This window comes from Rhinolophus ferrumequinum, chromosome 2 (assembly GCF_004115265.2).
Source record: "Rhinolophus ferrumequinum isolate MPI-CBG mRhiFer1 chromosome 2, mRhiFer1_v1.p, whole genome shotgun sequence".
Classification (NCBI taxonomy): domain Eukaryota; kingdom Metazoa; phylum Chordata; class Mammalia; order Chiroptera; family Rhinolophidae; genus Rhinolophus; species Rhinolophus ferrumequinum.
This window is the reverse complement of record NC_046285.1, coordinates 108,353,558-108,366,687: the sequence shown is the minus strand read 5'-3', so window position 1 is coordinate 108,366,687 and position 13,130 is coordinate 108,353,558. Positions and strand designations below refer to the sequence as shown.

The 13,130-nt window shown below is 61.2% G+C and overlaps 1 protein-coding gene across 1 annotated transcript in view; it reads right to left on the bottom strand.

Moving 5' to 3' along the window:
• Window positions 1-1,947: 1,947 nt before the first annotated feature.
• The window catches only part of COL18A1 (collagen type XVIII alpha 1 chain), a 47,434-nt gene continuing 36,251 nt past the window's right edge, over window positions 1,948-13,130 (bottom strand). The window contains exons 29-41 of the mRNA XM_033126451.1: window positions 12,406-12,474; window positions 11,816-11,858; window positions 11,363-11,425; window positions 7,979-8,022; window positions 7,620-7,742; window positions 6,889-7,042; window positions 6,732-6,805; window positions 6,110-6,238; window positions 5,656-5,688; window positions 4,085-4,330; window positions 3,507-3,704; window positions 3,047-3,162; window positions 1,948-2,385 (exon numbers count right to left, since the gene is read on the bottom strand). Coding sequence (XP_032982342.1) covers window positions 2,172-2,385; window positions 3,047-3,162; window positions 3,507-3,704; window positions 4,085-4,330; window positions 5,656-5,688; window positions 6,110-6,238; window positions 6,732-6,805; window positions 6,889-7,042; window positions 7,620-7,742; window positions 7,979-8,022; window positions 11,363-11,425; window positions 11,816-11,858; window positions 12,406-12,474 — 1,506 coding nt within the window. The 3' untranslated portion in view covers window positions 1,948-2,171. The remainder of the gene's footprint in view (window positions 2,386-3,046; window positions 3,163-3,506; window positions 3,705-4,084; window positions 4,331-5,655; window positions 5,689-6,109; window positions 6,239-6,731; window positions 6,806-6,888; window positions 7,043-7,619; window positions 7,743-7,978; window positions 8,023-11,362; window positions 11,426-11,815; window positions 11,859-12,405; window positions 12,475-13,130) is intronic.

Sequence of the window (13,130 nt, the reverse complement as noted above, 5' to 3'; positions counted from 1 at the left end):
TGCTGCATTCCTTTTTATTCTTAAGTGACATAAATGAGAATCCTCATTGGGCTTCTGTTTCTGTGGGAGAAGCTGGGTGCGGAGCCTCAGTCCCTCCCACCCCCTTCCTGAAGTGGGTTAACACTCACCTCCCTCACGGGTGACAGGGCCGCATGGGGCTGCTCTCAACACCAGCCTGGAGGACATGCCACCTGGATGGAGCTCTGTAAACCAGCCTTGCTCTGAGATGTGAGACCTGAAACATTAAACAAACCACACCACCTGAGTGTGAGGGGCTCGCAGTTCTGTGCCAGCCTGCGGGGAGAGGGGGTGGTCCATTGGGCAACCAAGAGCCCAGCCCCTGCCCCCAGGCCCAAGCAGGGACCCACACTCACCCCTGTCCTTGGGCAGGGCAGGGCAGGGCAGGGCCGCTGAGGGGCTCCTACTCCGCCCAGGTCTGAAGTCAGGTCTGTCGCTTCCTGTGCAGCCGCTCTGCACTGGCCTGCTGTCCTGCCTCTGCCTCCAGGTCCCAGCCCCTCCGGGTCAGACCCTGGAGCCTCGCGGGCTGCAGCAGCTGTGGGGGTGCACAGTGCTAAGCATGGGTTCCATCCCAGGGCAGATACCTGCACGGCCAGGAAGTAAGCCTGAGGGCTGCTGCCACCAGGGAGACCCAAGAGAAGGTCATCATGCACATCGGGTACATTGTGTGCACCCGTGGACTTGCACACACACCCACAAATGGCCATACCACTGCACCTGTGCACCACCGTGCTCTGCTACCTCGGTGGTGTAAGGTTCCAAGGACTCGGCTCATAGTGGCTGCTTGCAAACCAGTGTCTGGAAACGGCCACTTTTGTTGGGAGCCTATTTGGAACCATGTCAGCCACCAGGACGGCCCCTCCGGTCCAGACGGTTAGGCTCTGACCCACCACCCCTCCCAGTGTGGCTACCAACAGTGACCCCTGCCAGCTCCCCCAGAGATACCCATGTGTACCCCAAATGTCTAAGTCTTCCCACAAGGGTAACATGGGTTCTGAAGTGTAGACAGTAGTGAGCTGGGGCTGAGCACATGTGGCCTGCTCACGGACACGGCCCACTTGCATCCTGCACCAGCCACAACTCTTCCACACAGCCTCTGTCCAGGGCTCCACTGGGCAGGCCCCATGCTGGCTGTGCTCTGTCCTCGTGGGGGGGAGGGGCGCACGTGACCATCCCCTCTGCTTCTGTGGTTTCTGAGCACCATGGCCTACAGTGACAGCTCCCCAGGTGCTGCCTCAGAGGCAGTCTGACTAGGGACCTGGGCGGTCCCCAGATATGCTCCCAGGCAGAGCTGGGCAAGCATGGGTGTTGGGGATCCTTACCCTGCAAAAGGAGTGCTGGGTGTGGGGTTGGGGCCTGGGGACAGGATGCTGCCACACCCTGGTTCATGGACCCCGCACACCGCCAAGCACAGCCTTGGCTCTGCGCTGGTCTTGATCTCATAGACCACCTTGGAAGCCAGCATGGGACAGAGACCCCTAAGGACAAGGGTGGCTCCAGGAGAAGGATGCACAAGCCACCTGTATATAAAACATCCAGGGGCAAGGGATCCCCCAGGAGCCAGGGTCAGCAGGGGGCGCTGAGCCTGGAAACTGCTCCAGCCAGGGGGGTTGCTGCAAGAAGCCAGGAGAGCGGGTCTGCTCGTGTAGCTCCTGGGCCAGGTCGGGAGGGAGGAGAGAGGCCATGGCTGGACTGCAAGCAGTCTGGGCTTTGTGCATAAGAAGAGCTTCCAGGCATGAAACAGCACCTCCCCAGGGCAGTGAGTGAGTGAGCTGGCCTCTTGCTGTAACGGAGCTGGGTGTACCCCCTGGTCTGATACGAGCCAAGACGGCTCCACGGACACCGAGGACAGCGCCCTGCATGACCAGGCCAGGCCAGCTGGGGCTTCTGGCAGAGGGTGGGACAGGAGAAAAAGTCTTGGCACCAGGCTTTCGGTTTTAGACTTTTTAAAAAATACTCTTTGGCTTCCTTTTATTTCTGGAGGATTACATGAAATGTGAACCACACAGGAATGTGTCCCAGCCGGGTCCCCACCCTGGGGTGCCCGCCAACACTCCCTCCCGGCACTGGGGGCTTCTCCACTGCCCCGCCACCTGGCCTCCTCCCGGCCGTCTATCCATCTGTCCAGCTGTCCAAGCGTGCCAGCACAAGTCCTACTTGGAGGAGGAGGTCGTGAAGCTGTTCTCCACACAGAGGACGATGAAGGCATTGTGACAGCGCGCAGCTTTCTGTCCCAGCAGCTTGCCCTCCAGCAGCGAGGAGGCCTGGCCTGTGGCCGTGCCAGCCTCAGTCCGCCAGGTCTCACAATAGCTCTCGGTCAGCCGGCGCCCACTAGGATCTGAGCCATGCCACACGCTCTTCTGGGGCCTAGAGGGTACAGCAGCCCTCAGTCAACTGGGCCCTGCTCCTCCCCGGGCAGAAAGGGCGGAGGTGGTGGCGGGCTGTGGGGGTCGCTGGGAGGGACGTCCCCAGCCACGGGGGCACCCATGCTGCCACTGCGTTTGGAGGCACAGCCTGGGGAGCAAGACCGCTAACCTTGAGGGCTGGTTCTTGGGGGCTGGATGCTTCTCAGTGAGGGTGGGGCCACGCACTAGTCTGACACCCAAGCCACCCTTTGAGAGCATGAATGTTGGGGGGACAGGCACCTCACACCTGGCCAGAGGAGGGACGACAGGTGTGGGCAACCAGCACTTCTGCCAGCATTTGAGGTGCACATGTCCTGACGTGGAAATTCCATGTTGGGGGATTTACAGTAGAAATGACTGGCTGTGAGGTCCACGTGACGGACAGGGGAGCTGGGTGGCCACGCAGGCCGGGCGCTGTCAGTCTCGCCGGGCTCCCCTACAGGAGGGGTGGAACCTGCCTGAGAGCAGCTGGCGAGGGTGTTTCGTACACCACCACAAAGAACACTTTTTATTACTCATGCTCTTCTGGATTTTGTGAGCATTAAACAGCAAGCACAGGTCAGGTGTAAGGTCAGACCAGAGCCGGGGGCCCCCACTGCTGTGCTCCCTCGAGGGGCACCTACCAGGTAGGGTGCTGCAGGACGTCTCTGCCGTCAAAGGAGAAGATGCGGGCCCCGGGCTTCAGCTGGCCCTGCGAGCCGGAGAACATGGCCCCCCAGCTGGGAAACAGCTCCTCATCCTGCGGAGACAAGTGGGGCGTGCTCATTCTGACCCCAGCCATCCCCGCCACAGCACGTGGCCAGGCACCTGTCCGAGGGTGGGCAGCTACCAGCACTGTCCCCAGCCTGGACCCCAGATCTGGGGCAACCCCACCGCCTACGGCCTAAACGGTGGTGCTCCACGGCACCCAGAGGCGAACGATGGTGGAGAGCCACGGGATGAGGCCACGTGCAGGGCAGTGGCACAGGGGCCTCCGGCGGTGGCCGTGGCACTACACGAGTGAGGGCAGCCCAGGGACATTTCCTGACCCCGACGTCTTCCCCGACCCCCAGGCCCCTCCGCAGCTCGGGGTGCCCCACGCACCCTGAGGTTGACGATGGGCACGGAGGCGCGGTCGGCACGGCGCACGATGCTGTAGAGGTCCTGCAGGCGCGAGGACAGGAAGGCGCGGAAGGTGCCGGCCAGCCCCGCGGCTCGCGCCTGCTGGAAGCACTGCAGGTCGGCACCACGGATACCGCGGAGGCCGCCCGGCTGCGGCCCGTTGAGCGCGGCCAGGTGCAGCTGTGGGGGAGCGGTGGTCAGTGTGCGCAGGCCTGGGCGCCGCCTCCGCTCCGAATGGACAGTAGGGGTAAGTCGGAGCAGAGGCCAGGCCCCGGACACCCTGCCCGAGGTCCCGCGGCCCAGGGCGGCAGATGTGCACTGGGGGACAGGGAGCAGGCAGCGGTCTGCGTGGAGCGGGCACCCTCCCCGGTCCACCTCCTGAGCAAGGCTCTGCAGGGTCTGTGTGCCCAATGCTGCCACCTCCACTGGCCAGGCTTCTCCAGGACATAAGCAGGGACTGACGTCGGCGAAGGAAGCAGGCAGCAGAGGGCAGTCCCAGGCCAGGAGAACCCACCCTGTGAGCTCGGGCCGGTGGGCACGCAGCCCCTGGGGTCACTCACCACAGGCTGGAAGTCCTGGTGGGTGTGGGCAGGAGCGCCGGTGGGGTGGGCTGGCTGGGGGTGCACGTAGGAGCCGTGGTGTGGGACTCCAGGGTAGGGCTGGGGGTCCAGCAGGCGCGGGGGGCTGGCCAGGATGTCGTCTGCCCGCCAGGACCGCACCGTGGAAGGGGGTGGCTCCCACCGGGGGTGTGCGTTGCCCTCGTGCAGCTGTACCAGGGGCGGCTGCAAGGCAGCCACTTCGTTGTCCTGTAGACCGAGGGGTGGACAGCACATGGGCTCCTGCACCTTTCAGCCCCAGTGAGGTCCTGTGCTGCTCTCGGGCTCCACTCTCCTGCCTGGGTCCAGAGCAGCCCTTTACCTGCACTCCGTTCATGCTCTTGGTGGGGAGAGGGCTGCACTGCAGTGGTGAGCTGGGGATGCTGGGCAGGGGAGCCGGGGGGTGCCAGGCGGGGGAACCGGGGGTGCCAGGCAGGGCAGCTGGGGGGTGTCTGGTGGGGGAGTCAGGGGTGTCGGGTGGGGGAGGCCAGGGGTGCCAGGTGGGAAAGCTGGGTGGCGGAGCCAGGGATGCCAGGCGGAGGAGCCAGGGGTGCCGGTTGGGGGGAATCCCGGCCAGCCTGTTCACACCGATGGTCCTCTGCTCATGAACCCCCAGCTCCACTGCTCTTGGAAGCTGCCTCCTTGTGATGGCCTGGGACCCTTGGGCGACCACACGCCCTGACCTCGAGGCCTCCTGGCCGCAGCTCAGACACTGGGCTGGGATCCCCGTGGGAGCCTTGGCTCCATTCCCACTGCAGAGGCCACCTCCACCTTAAAGTCCCAACCGAGGCTCCCACCTGAGCCCCAACTGTCTTTCTTCCCACAGCACCGAGAGACAGACACACCACACAATTCAGTCCTATTACCTACATACCTGTTAGGCACCCATCACCTGTTTATAATTGACTTACACAAATTTACATAAAATACATTGACATAATTATGCTTCTTATAACAAAACGACAAACGATTATCTTTACTGCCCATCCCCCTGTACAATGTTGGCGGGGGACGGGAGGTGAGGGAGGGGCTTTGCTGTTTTGTGCACAGCTGGACCCTGTGTCCAGACCAGCGTCCTGCATGTGGGAGGGGCCCAACTGCGCTGAATGAACGAACAAATAAATGGATGAACCAGAGGGAATGGACTTGCCACAGGCTCACACGGAACCCCTAACTCGCTACTTGACACGGCCTCGTCCTGGGCCATGTGAGTGGTGATTTGTACGCAAAGACCCCACGGTAGTGGGACGGATAGTGACTCAGCCCATCCATCTACCCTGCCCTCCCCCCCCCGGCCTCCCTAGCAGGGTCTGTCCCTGCGCCCTGCACTCTGGAGGAGGGACAACACACACAGACGGCCAGTGTGGGTTGAAGGGAGCCCCTCATGGTCTGTGCAGGCCCCTCTCCAGCAGGGGTGACCCCAGGGCCCCAAAGCGCCAAGTGGCTCTGGCCAAGCCCCCAGGCCGGGCCCCCAGGCCTGCCCCTCAGGCGTGGAGACACGCGTTGCTAGACTGGAGCTGTGGAGAAGAGCTTACCATCCCACGTGGGAGGGGCGTCCGGGCCTCCAGCTGGAAGAAGACACAGGCAGGGTCAGCCCAGCGAGCTGAGTGCCAGCACCCGAGCCGGCAGCCCCCCTCCCACGGGAGGTCTGCCTGTGGCACCCGCCCACTGCCTGGCAGCCCCCCACATCTACTGTGTCCTTGTAAACAGTGTGAGAGAGGGTCACTGATCCACACACTTGAAACTGCTCAGAATAGTCTACTGATGTAATGAAAGCGTGTGAGGAGTGCAGGCTGTCACCTGTCACCTGCCCCCACATGGGCGTGGGTGCCCACCCAACAGGATGGGTCTGAGGGTCCTGGAGCGTGGGGCCTACCTCCTCCACCAGGCCCTCCCCACCTTGCATCTTCTCCCATGTCCTCCCCCAAAACATGAGGTCGGAGGCCACCGCCCCTTCCATGTGCAGGGAAGGCCATCCACAGAACTCACCAGCACTTTCCGGAACCCGTTCCGGACGCGGACATACAGTTCCTCCCTCTCGGCCACGAACATGAGCCAGCCCTCCGGTACCTCAGGGACCTTGTCCAGCATGGCCTGGTACGTGGGCCACATCCTGACCTGCGGGAGCCCAGTCCGTGGGGACCCACTGACACCCAGGCGGCATGGGCTCATGGGTGGGGGGGTCGTCGGGGGCTGAGTTTGCACATTTCAGGGTGCAAGGCTGGGGACGCGGACGCCCTGACAAGGGACAGTCCTTAAGACTTAAGTGGGCACCGTGTGGTCAGGCTGGCCCGAGAACGCCCTGCGAAGGCCGGGTGGCGGAGGCCGCCCTCGGGAAGGGCTTGGCACCAAGTCCCCAGTTACCCGTGAGCACCACGAGCCCCTGGGCCACCAGCCTCTGCACAGTGGCCCAGGGATGGTCCTCCCCCTGCCATCTCAGTCCCAGCTGCCCCCCTGCACCCCACTTCTGCTTCCGAAACCATAGCTCAGGGCTTCTGTGTGCCTGTACAGGGCAAAACAGCCTCGTGTTAGGGTCCCTGTGGGGTCCACCCAGGGCTCCTCTGAGGCAGTCCCACCCACAGTGAGGGTCTAACGGGGCAGAGGCACTTACCCCTGAGGAAGTGCCCATGGTTCCAGGGGGTCCTGGGGGGCCAGGTGGACCTGGGGGACCAGGAACGCTGATAGCTATGAGAGAGAACCAGAGGTGGGAACATGGCAGCCCCAGCTGGACAAGGCTGGAGCTCAGGCCCACTGCCCACTAGACTTACTCTGCCTGTAAGGGCCAGGAAAGGAAGGAGGGCCTGGGGGCCCTGGAGGGCCTGGGGGCCCAGGAGGCCCCTGGCGCCCCTCGTAGCCGATGCCAGGGGGTCCCTGAGGTCCAGGTGGGCCGGGCTGGCCCCTGATGCTCTCTCCTTTAGGACCCTAGGGTGGACAAAACACATGGCACTGTCACCTAGGTCCCCTCGGCAGGGATACAGAAGTCTGCAGGGCTGGGTTGTACGTGCAGGGGCATGGTCTCTGAGCCGCGTCAGCCCCCTGCCCAGGCCTGAGTCTGGGACGCCTGGCCCCACCCAACCCACGCCCCTTTGTTGGGCTTCGATCACAGCACACAGACCATAGCAGCCCCAAAGCAGAGGCACTCAGGCCCCCTCTATCCCCCAGGAAGAGTTGGGCCTGCTGTCCCCTGGAGTCTTTCAGTGCAATGGTCCCCGAGGGACTTCCATGGGTCCTTCTTTGGAAGAACAGTGCCAGCAGATAAGGTACGAGGACACTGTCCCCCCACTGCCTCCGCTGCTGGAGGCACCCCGGTCAGTGTGCCTACCCTGACAGGCGGTGGTGTGTCCCCACTGGGCCTGCCACCTGCCCCCACAGGGGCAGGGAACACGGATGGGGGTGTTTGGGGGCCAGCTTACGGGACTCAGCAGCTGTCCAGGCCGGTTTGGCCCTGCCCTGGGCCTGTGTGTGGGCACATGCAGGGCGGCCTGGGGCCCAGACTTACCGGGATCCCAGGGTAGCCCGGCGGGCCGGGGGGTCCAGGTACGCTGGAGCCAAAGAAGCCACTCCCCCAGGGCTCTCCTCTCTCTCCTTTCTGCCCGACATCGCCTCGGTCGCCCTTCTCCCCCTGTGGGTGAAAACGCTCGTCTGCGACAGCCCAGCTCTCCGTGCCGGCGTGGGGAGGGGTGGGGGCGGACCTCACGAGCTGTGGTGAGCAGGGTGAAGCAGCGGGAGCTCCGGGAGCCCAGGCCTCCTGCTGCGTCCAAGTGAGACCCCCACAACGGCAAAGCCGAGCCGTGGACAGCCAGGGCCCCTCGTGGGGAGAGCAGAGGGCTGAGCACAGGGACCGGCCGTGTCACCTACCTTCATTTCAGCCCCCAGCTGGAGCATGTCCAACAGGAACTGCCCTACAGAAGAGATTGGAGGGGCTCAGTGAGACTTCTGTGCAGCGTCTCCCGTCCACCCCCACCCAGCCCTATCTACGGCTTCTTTCTCTAATCTCTGGTGACCGATACTGCTTTTGTTACACTTACTCCCAGTTAGTTGATTTTTGGGGTGTTTTTGTTAACGGTGCCTTTTTAATTGCAGGTTTGTTGACATCACGGTAAGTTACGGTGTGCGGCCGAGCCGCCTGACTTAGCATAGCGTGAACTGATCAGCACAGTTTAGCTAACTTCGTCCTCTCGTGCGGGTACAAAGAGAAAAGGTGCTTCTTTCCCTTGTGAGAGAACTTGAAGGATCCACTCTTAGCAGCTAACACACCTCACAGAAGTGTCACTGTAGCCCGTGCCATGCGTCACAACCCCAGGACTCCGTCATCTTAGAACTGGAAGCTGCCACCTGTCGTCCCTTTCATCCGATCCCATCCCCCCACTTCTGGTCATCACCGATCTGATCTCTCCTTTTTCTAAAAGGTGCCCTTTAAAAATTTCAGTGTTTATGGCTGGTCATGACTTTGTAAATGGCCCTGCGACCTTGGTAAATTTTTAACAGTTTGTCTGTAGCTCCTTTTGGGTTCATGTTGGGTTGATGTTCAAAAACGTCACCTGTGAAAACGGCAGGTTTATTTCTTCCCTTCCCAAAACGCACACCACATATTTCCCACCCCTGCCTCTGTCCTAGGCCCGACCACCCGCAGAGATGGTCAGACACCCACTTCACGCCCGGTGACATGTCACCAAACCATCCACGGAGCTGTCTGCCCCATCACTGGCTGCCTCTTCCCTTTGTCAGTCTGCAAGGGCACGTCAGTATCATTAGTCTTTTCAAAGGGCTCACTTTTGATGTTTTCATTTGTTGATGCTTCCTGTTACATATTTTTTCATTCACTTCTGATCTTTACTATTTCTTCCCATCTATTTGCTTCAATTTAAATTTGCCATTTGTTTTCTAACTTCTTGATCTGGATGCTTAGAAAGGTGGTGATTTTGTGAATAGTTAACAAAGTGACCTTGGGTTAACCTTCTCCCACGGCCTTCCCCCGGGACACCTGACAGAGATGGAAGGCGGGACCACTGGGTGACACCGCAGGGCCTGGGAGGGCTGGTGGGAGCCCCAGCTCTGCGCTCGTCTTAGCTGTTACGTGCCAGTCCACGCCCACACAGGGCAGCCAGCTGACATGCTGTCACCGGCTCCGGTTCTGGGTCCTCCCCACTGTGTGGGGGGTCCCGCTGCGCCAGGGTCACTGTGGGCACACAGCAAGGGCTGAAAGCCCCTGTGTGCTAGCGTCCTCTCCTTCAGTGCAGGGTGTTCAGCTTCTGCTTGGTTCCACAGTGTCTGTCTGGAAGGTACCACACCGTGGGCACTTTCCAGTTATGTCCCTGGTGTGACCTCCTGCTTTGTCCACTGCTCAGAGAACAGAATCTGTATGACATCACCTCTTCACAACTTGCAGACTTGCTCCCGCCTGGTGTGGGCCCCTATGGTGAGCATGCTAAGTCCCCCGTGTTGGTGCCAGGGTGTCACCTCCATCTCCCGACTGACCTGTCCTGTATCTCCTGGTCCTACCACTTAACTGGGAGCTGGGTTAAAATTTCCCTTATGGTTGGTTCGTGTGTTTTCCCTTAGTTCTGTTGTTCTTGCTTTTTGTATCTTGAACCTGTTGTGAAGCGCATACAGATGTGGACTGGCTGTATTTCCCCTTTTTCGCTGGGTTTTCCTTTGCCATTGGAATGTTTTATTTCTGGCAGTGTTTCTGCCTTAAGACACTCTCGTCTGAGTCTTGCACTTGAACATACACACTCGTGTCCTCACATTTCGGGAGTGTCCGGTCAGCAGCAGTTTTGTTTGTATCTTACTGATTCTCGTATGCTAATGAATAGGCACAGTCAGCCTATTCAGGTTTTGCGCACTTACTGGTAACTTTGGGTTAAATCAACGTTTACTTCTCGTTTCCTACGTGTTCCACCAGCTCTGTGCTCCTTTTCCTCTTTTCTTGCCATCCTTTGGGTCAAGCCTTCTGTGCTGCTCTTCCTTTCTGCTAGGCTATGAGCTGCATGCTCCTTTTCCACTCCTGGCTCACCCCAGGGGATGGCACATCCCCGATGTGGGGTCCCGTGTACTTGAGGGCGGGGTCAGTCTCAGAGCCTCGCACACCCACTGCTGTGCCCTGAAAGCGCCGCAGTCACCCGGCGTCATCCCGCATCTCAGCAGCACACTGCCTCCTCCTGGGGGCCCTCTCCATCAGGGCTGGTGTCCCGGACGGCCTCGCCGCCTCCTTCATGCTCCTTATGAAGAAGCCAAGTCAGCAGTTACTTTCTCTGCACATTTGAAACCTTTTATCATCTCTGGCTTGTCTCATTTTGTTGGGAACTCCTGTTGGTCTTGTCGAGCCTTTGTGTAAAGCACTGCTTGAATCTGTCCTCAGTTTGGGGAAACTTGGCCGTTTCGCCTTCACATGCTCTTGTGCTGGTGGCCATCCATCCTTGGCCCGCCGGCCGCATGTCCTCCCTCCCTCGGGACTGTCCATCCCGAGCGTGTGCTGGACGGTGCTGACCTCCGGGCCACTCTGTTCCACCCCGTGTCATCTGCACAAACTCAGCAGAGCCCTCAGGTCCGGGGGCCCAGTTTCGGTTCCAGAACTAGACCCGATTTGTTGCTGCGGGTTCTAGCTCTCTGCCCACGTGTCCATCTTCTGTTGACCTTGTACATCATCTCAGGGAAGCCCAGGTCTGGAAACGCTGTTAGCTGGGGCCCCGTGGTCTGTCATCTGCTTTCCCTCTTGAACTCTGGCCCATCCTGGGCGGGCCGTGTGCCTGCTCGGTCCCGCCCTGCTCTGGGCTGCAGTCCCTCGTCACCGGGCCACCCTGTAGTTGGCAGTCCGGGGGTCAGGAGGGCCTGCTTCCCTCCAACATCACACACTTGTTTCTTGTATTTTATCCAGCAGCAGATTCTCACCATCTGAGGGAATGTCACCCACGGACGGCCTGCTCCAACGAAGCCCTGTACAGCCCATGAGAAGAAAGGGGCATCCCAGGACCCCCTGCTCAAGGGGTGCCCTGCTCCTCAGTGGGTGGGCTGACAGGACACCCTGCCTGGCCACTGCCTTGGCTCCACTGTCCTTGCAGTGCACCGCCCCCCTAGGCCGTGGGGGCTGTGGGGCCAGCCCAGCCGGGAATCCCCGAGTCCAGCCCCAGCCCGGGGTCCTGTTAGGGCTCCGGGCGCCCACAAGGAGCTTCCTTCCTCCAGGAGGGAGGGACAGGTGGCACACATGCAGCCCCTCGGCCTGAGGCTGCCCAGACCACTCACCTGGTGAGCCAGGCGGGCCCACTTCTCCTTTGTCACCCTTTGGTCCTGAAGGCCCCGGCAGCCCTGTAGGGACAGACACCCCAGTGCCCATTACTGACTGTGTGACAGGGACATGCCCCTTACCCTGGTGGGCACTGAGTGCATGGGAAGGGCCTGGACCCAGGAAGGGGACAGGAGGGGGACGTGGGGACCATCAGAGCAAGAAGAGCAGAGGCATTCTGCACTGGCGCCCAGAGGCCACTCCCGTGGGGCACACACAGGCTGGGTGTCTCCCCCCTGCTTGGCAGCGAGCGGATCTGAACTGTGGACAGCAGGGGGTGGCTGCTCGGTGTCCCCTCCCGTCCACAGTCAGGCCCTGGGGGATCCATGCTGCCTCAGAGCTGGGGGAGCGGGGAGCGCCATGTCCTAGAGCCTCCAGCACCCCAGTTGCCCCCAGGCCCCCAGAGCCCTCACCTGGCAACCCCGGAGTTCCAGCAGGGCGAGACTCCACAAACGCCTGCAAACAAGGCCAAAGATGGCCACTGAGGAAGACGCTCTGGGGCCGAGGTCACGGCCCTCCCGGGGCTCTCTGAGCCCAGAAGTCCCAGCACCCTCTGGGAGGCCACACAGACACCCCCACCCCTCAGCCACCCCCACACAAGACAGGGTTCAGAGAAGGGAAGGGGAGGACATAGAGTTTGTAATCAGGAGCCCTGGCCGTGACATGACATGCTCCTCGGGGTCACTTCACGTCTGAGCCTTGTGAAATGGGGAGGTCACCCTCCTAAGGACCACAGGGCTCGGGGCTCAGCAATCCAGGGCCAGACAGCCCTCCCTGCCCCCACCTTGCACTTCCCCAGGGGTTTGTCTTCTATGACCATGAGATGGGCGGCTGGGGTCCCACCACCCAGCTCCCTCCCAGAAGCTCCCCACCCCCCACGGTTTGGGCTGTCCCTTCCTGGAGGTTGACGCTGGCAGTGGGAAGGCAGGCAGCAGCCACAGAGGGCTCTGTACAAGGAGCACAGGGGCGGAGCGGCGGGAAAAGTGAGTGCTGAGCGACTTACATTGCTGTCATACACAGGGGTCCCTGGGAGGCCTGGGGGCCCCGGAGGTCCTGGGGGGCCAGGTGGACCCTGAATGGGGGCAACAGAAAGCTGTGGTCAGCCATGCTCACAGCCAGGCCATCCACACTGGCCAGCGTGGCGACGGGGACAGCAGCGGTCCTGACAATCACAGTGGTCGCTCGCTGAGCCACTGTCAGAGCAGCCAAGGAGGGTTGGACAGGCAGCAGGACCGGAGTGGGGCCACCTGCAGGGCGTGTGCATGAACAACGGCCACGTCGCGTCCGCCTCTGAGACTCAAGCCAAAGATAATTCTAGAGTCTGTGTTCCTGTCGACAAACGTGGCCTAGGATTCTGCTGCTGCCTCAGAACCTGCAAAATGTCACCTCTGCTCCTCATTTCTCACGGGACGACAGCTGAGTTTCAGTCCACGAGAAGGAAGGACGCCTCGGTGGAGAATTAGCCACGAAGGAAAAATCAGAAGAGCGGACTGCCAGAAACCCTGAGCTCAGGACCCCGGTCCCGGGCCCAGGCTGGGCTCACAGGGAGTATGTGTGTGGGGGCCTGGGCCAAGAAGGGGGAGCGGGTTCACAGACCCGGGCTGGACCTCTAGGAGAGAGCACACGTGTGGCAGGCAGGGCGCCAGCGTGTCACAAGCACGCCGAGTCTAGGGTAGACACAGCTACAAGTGCCTTTCGCTGCCGACATTACTGAAATAAAACCCGTGG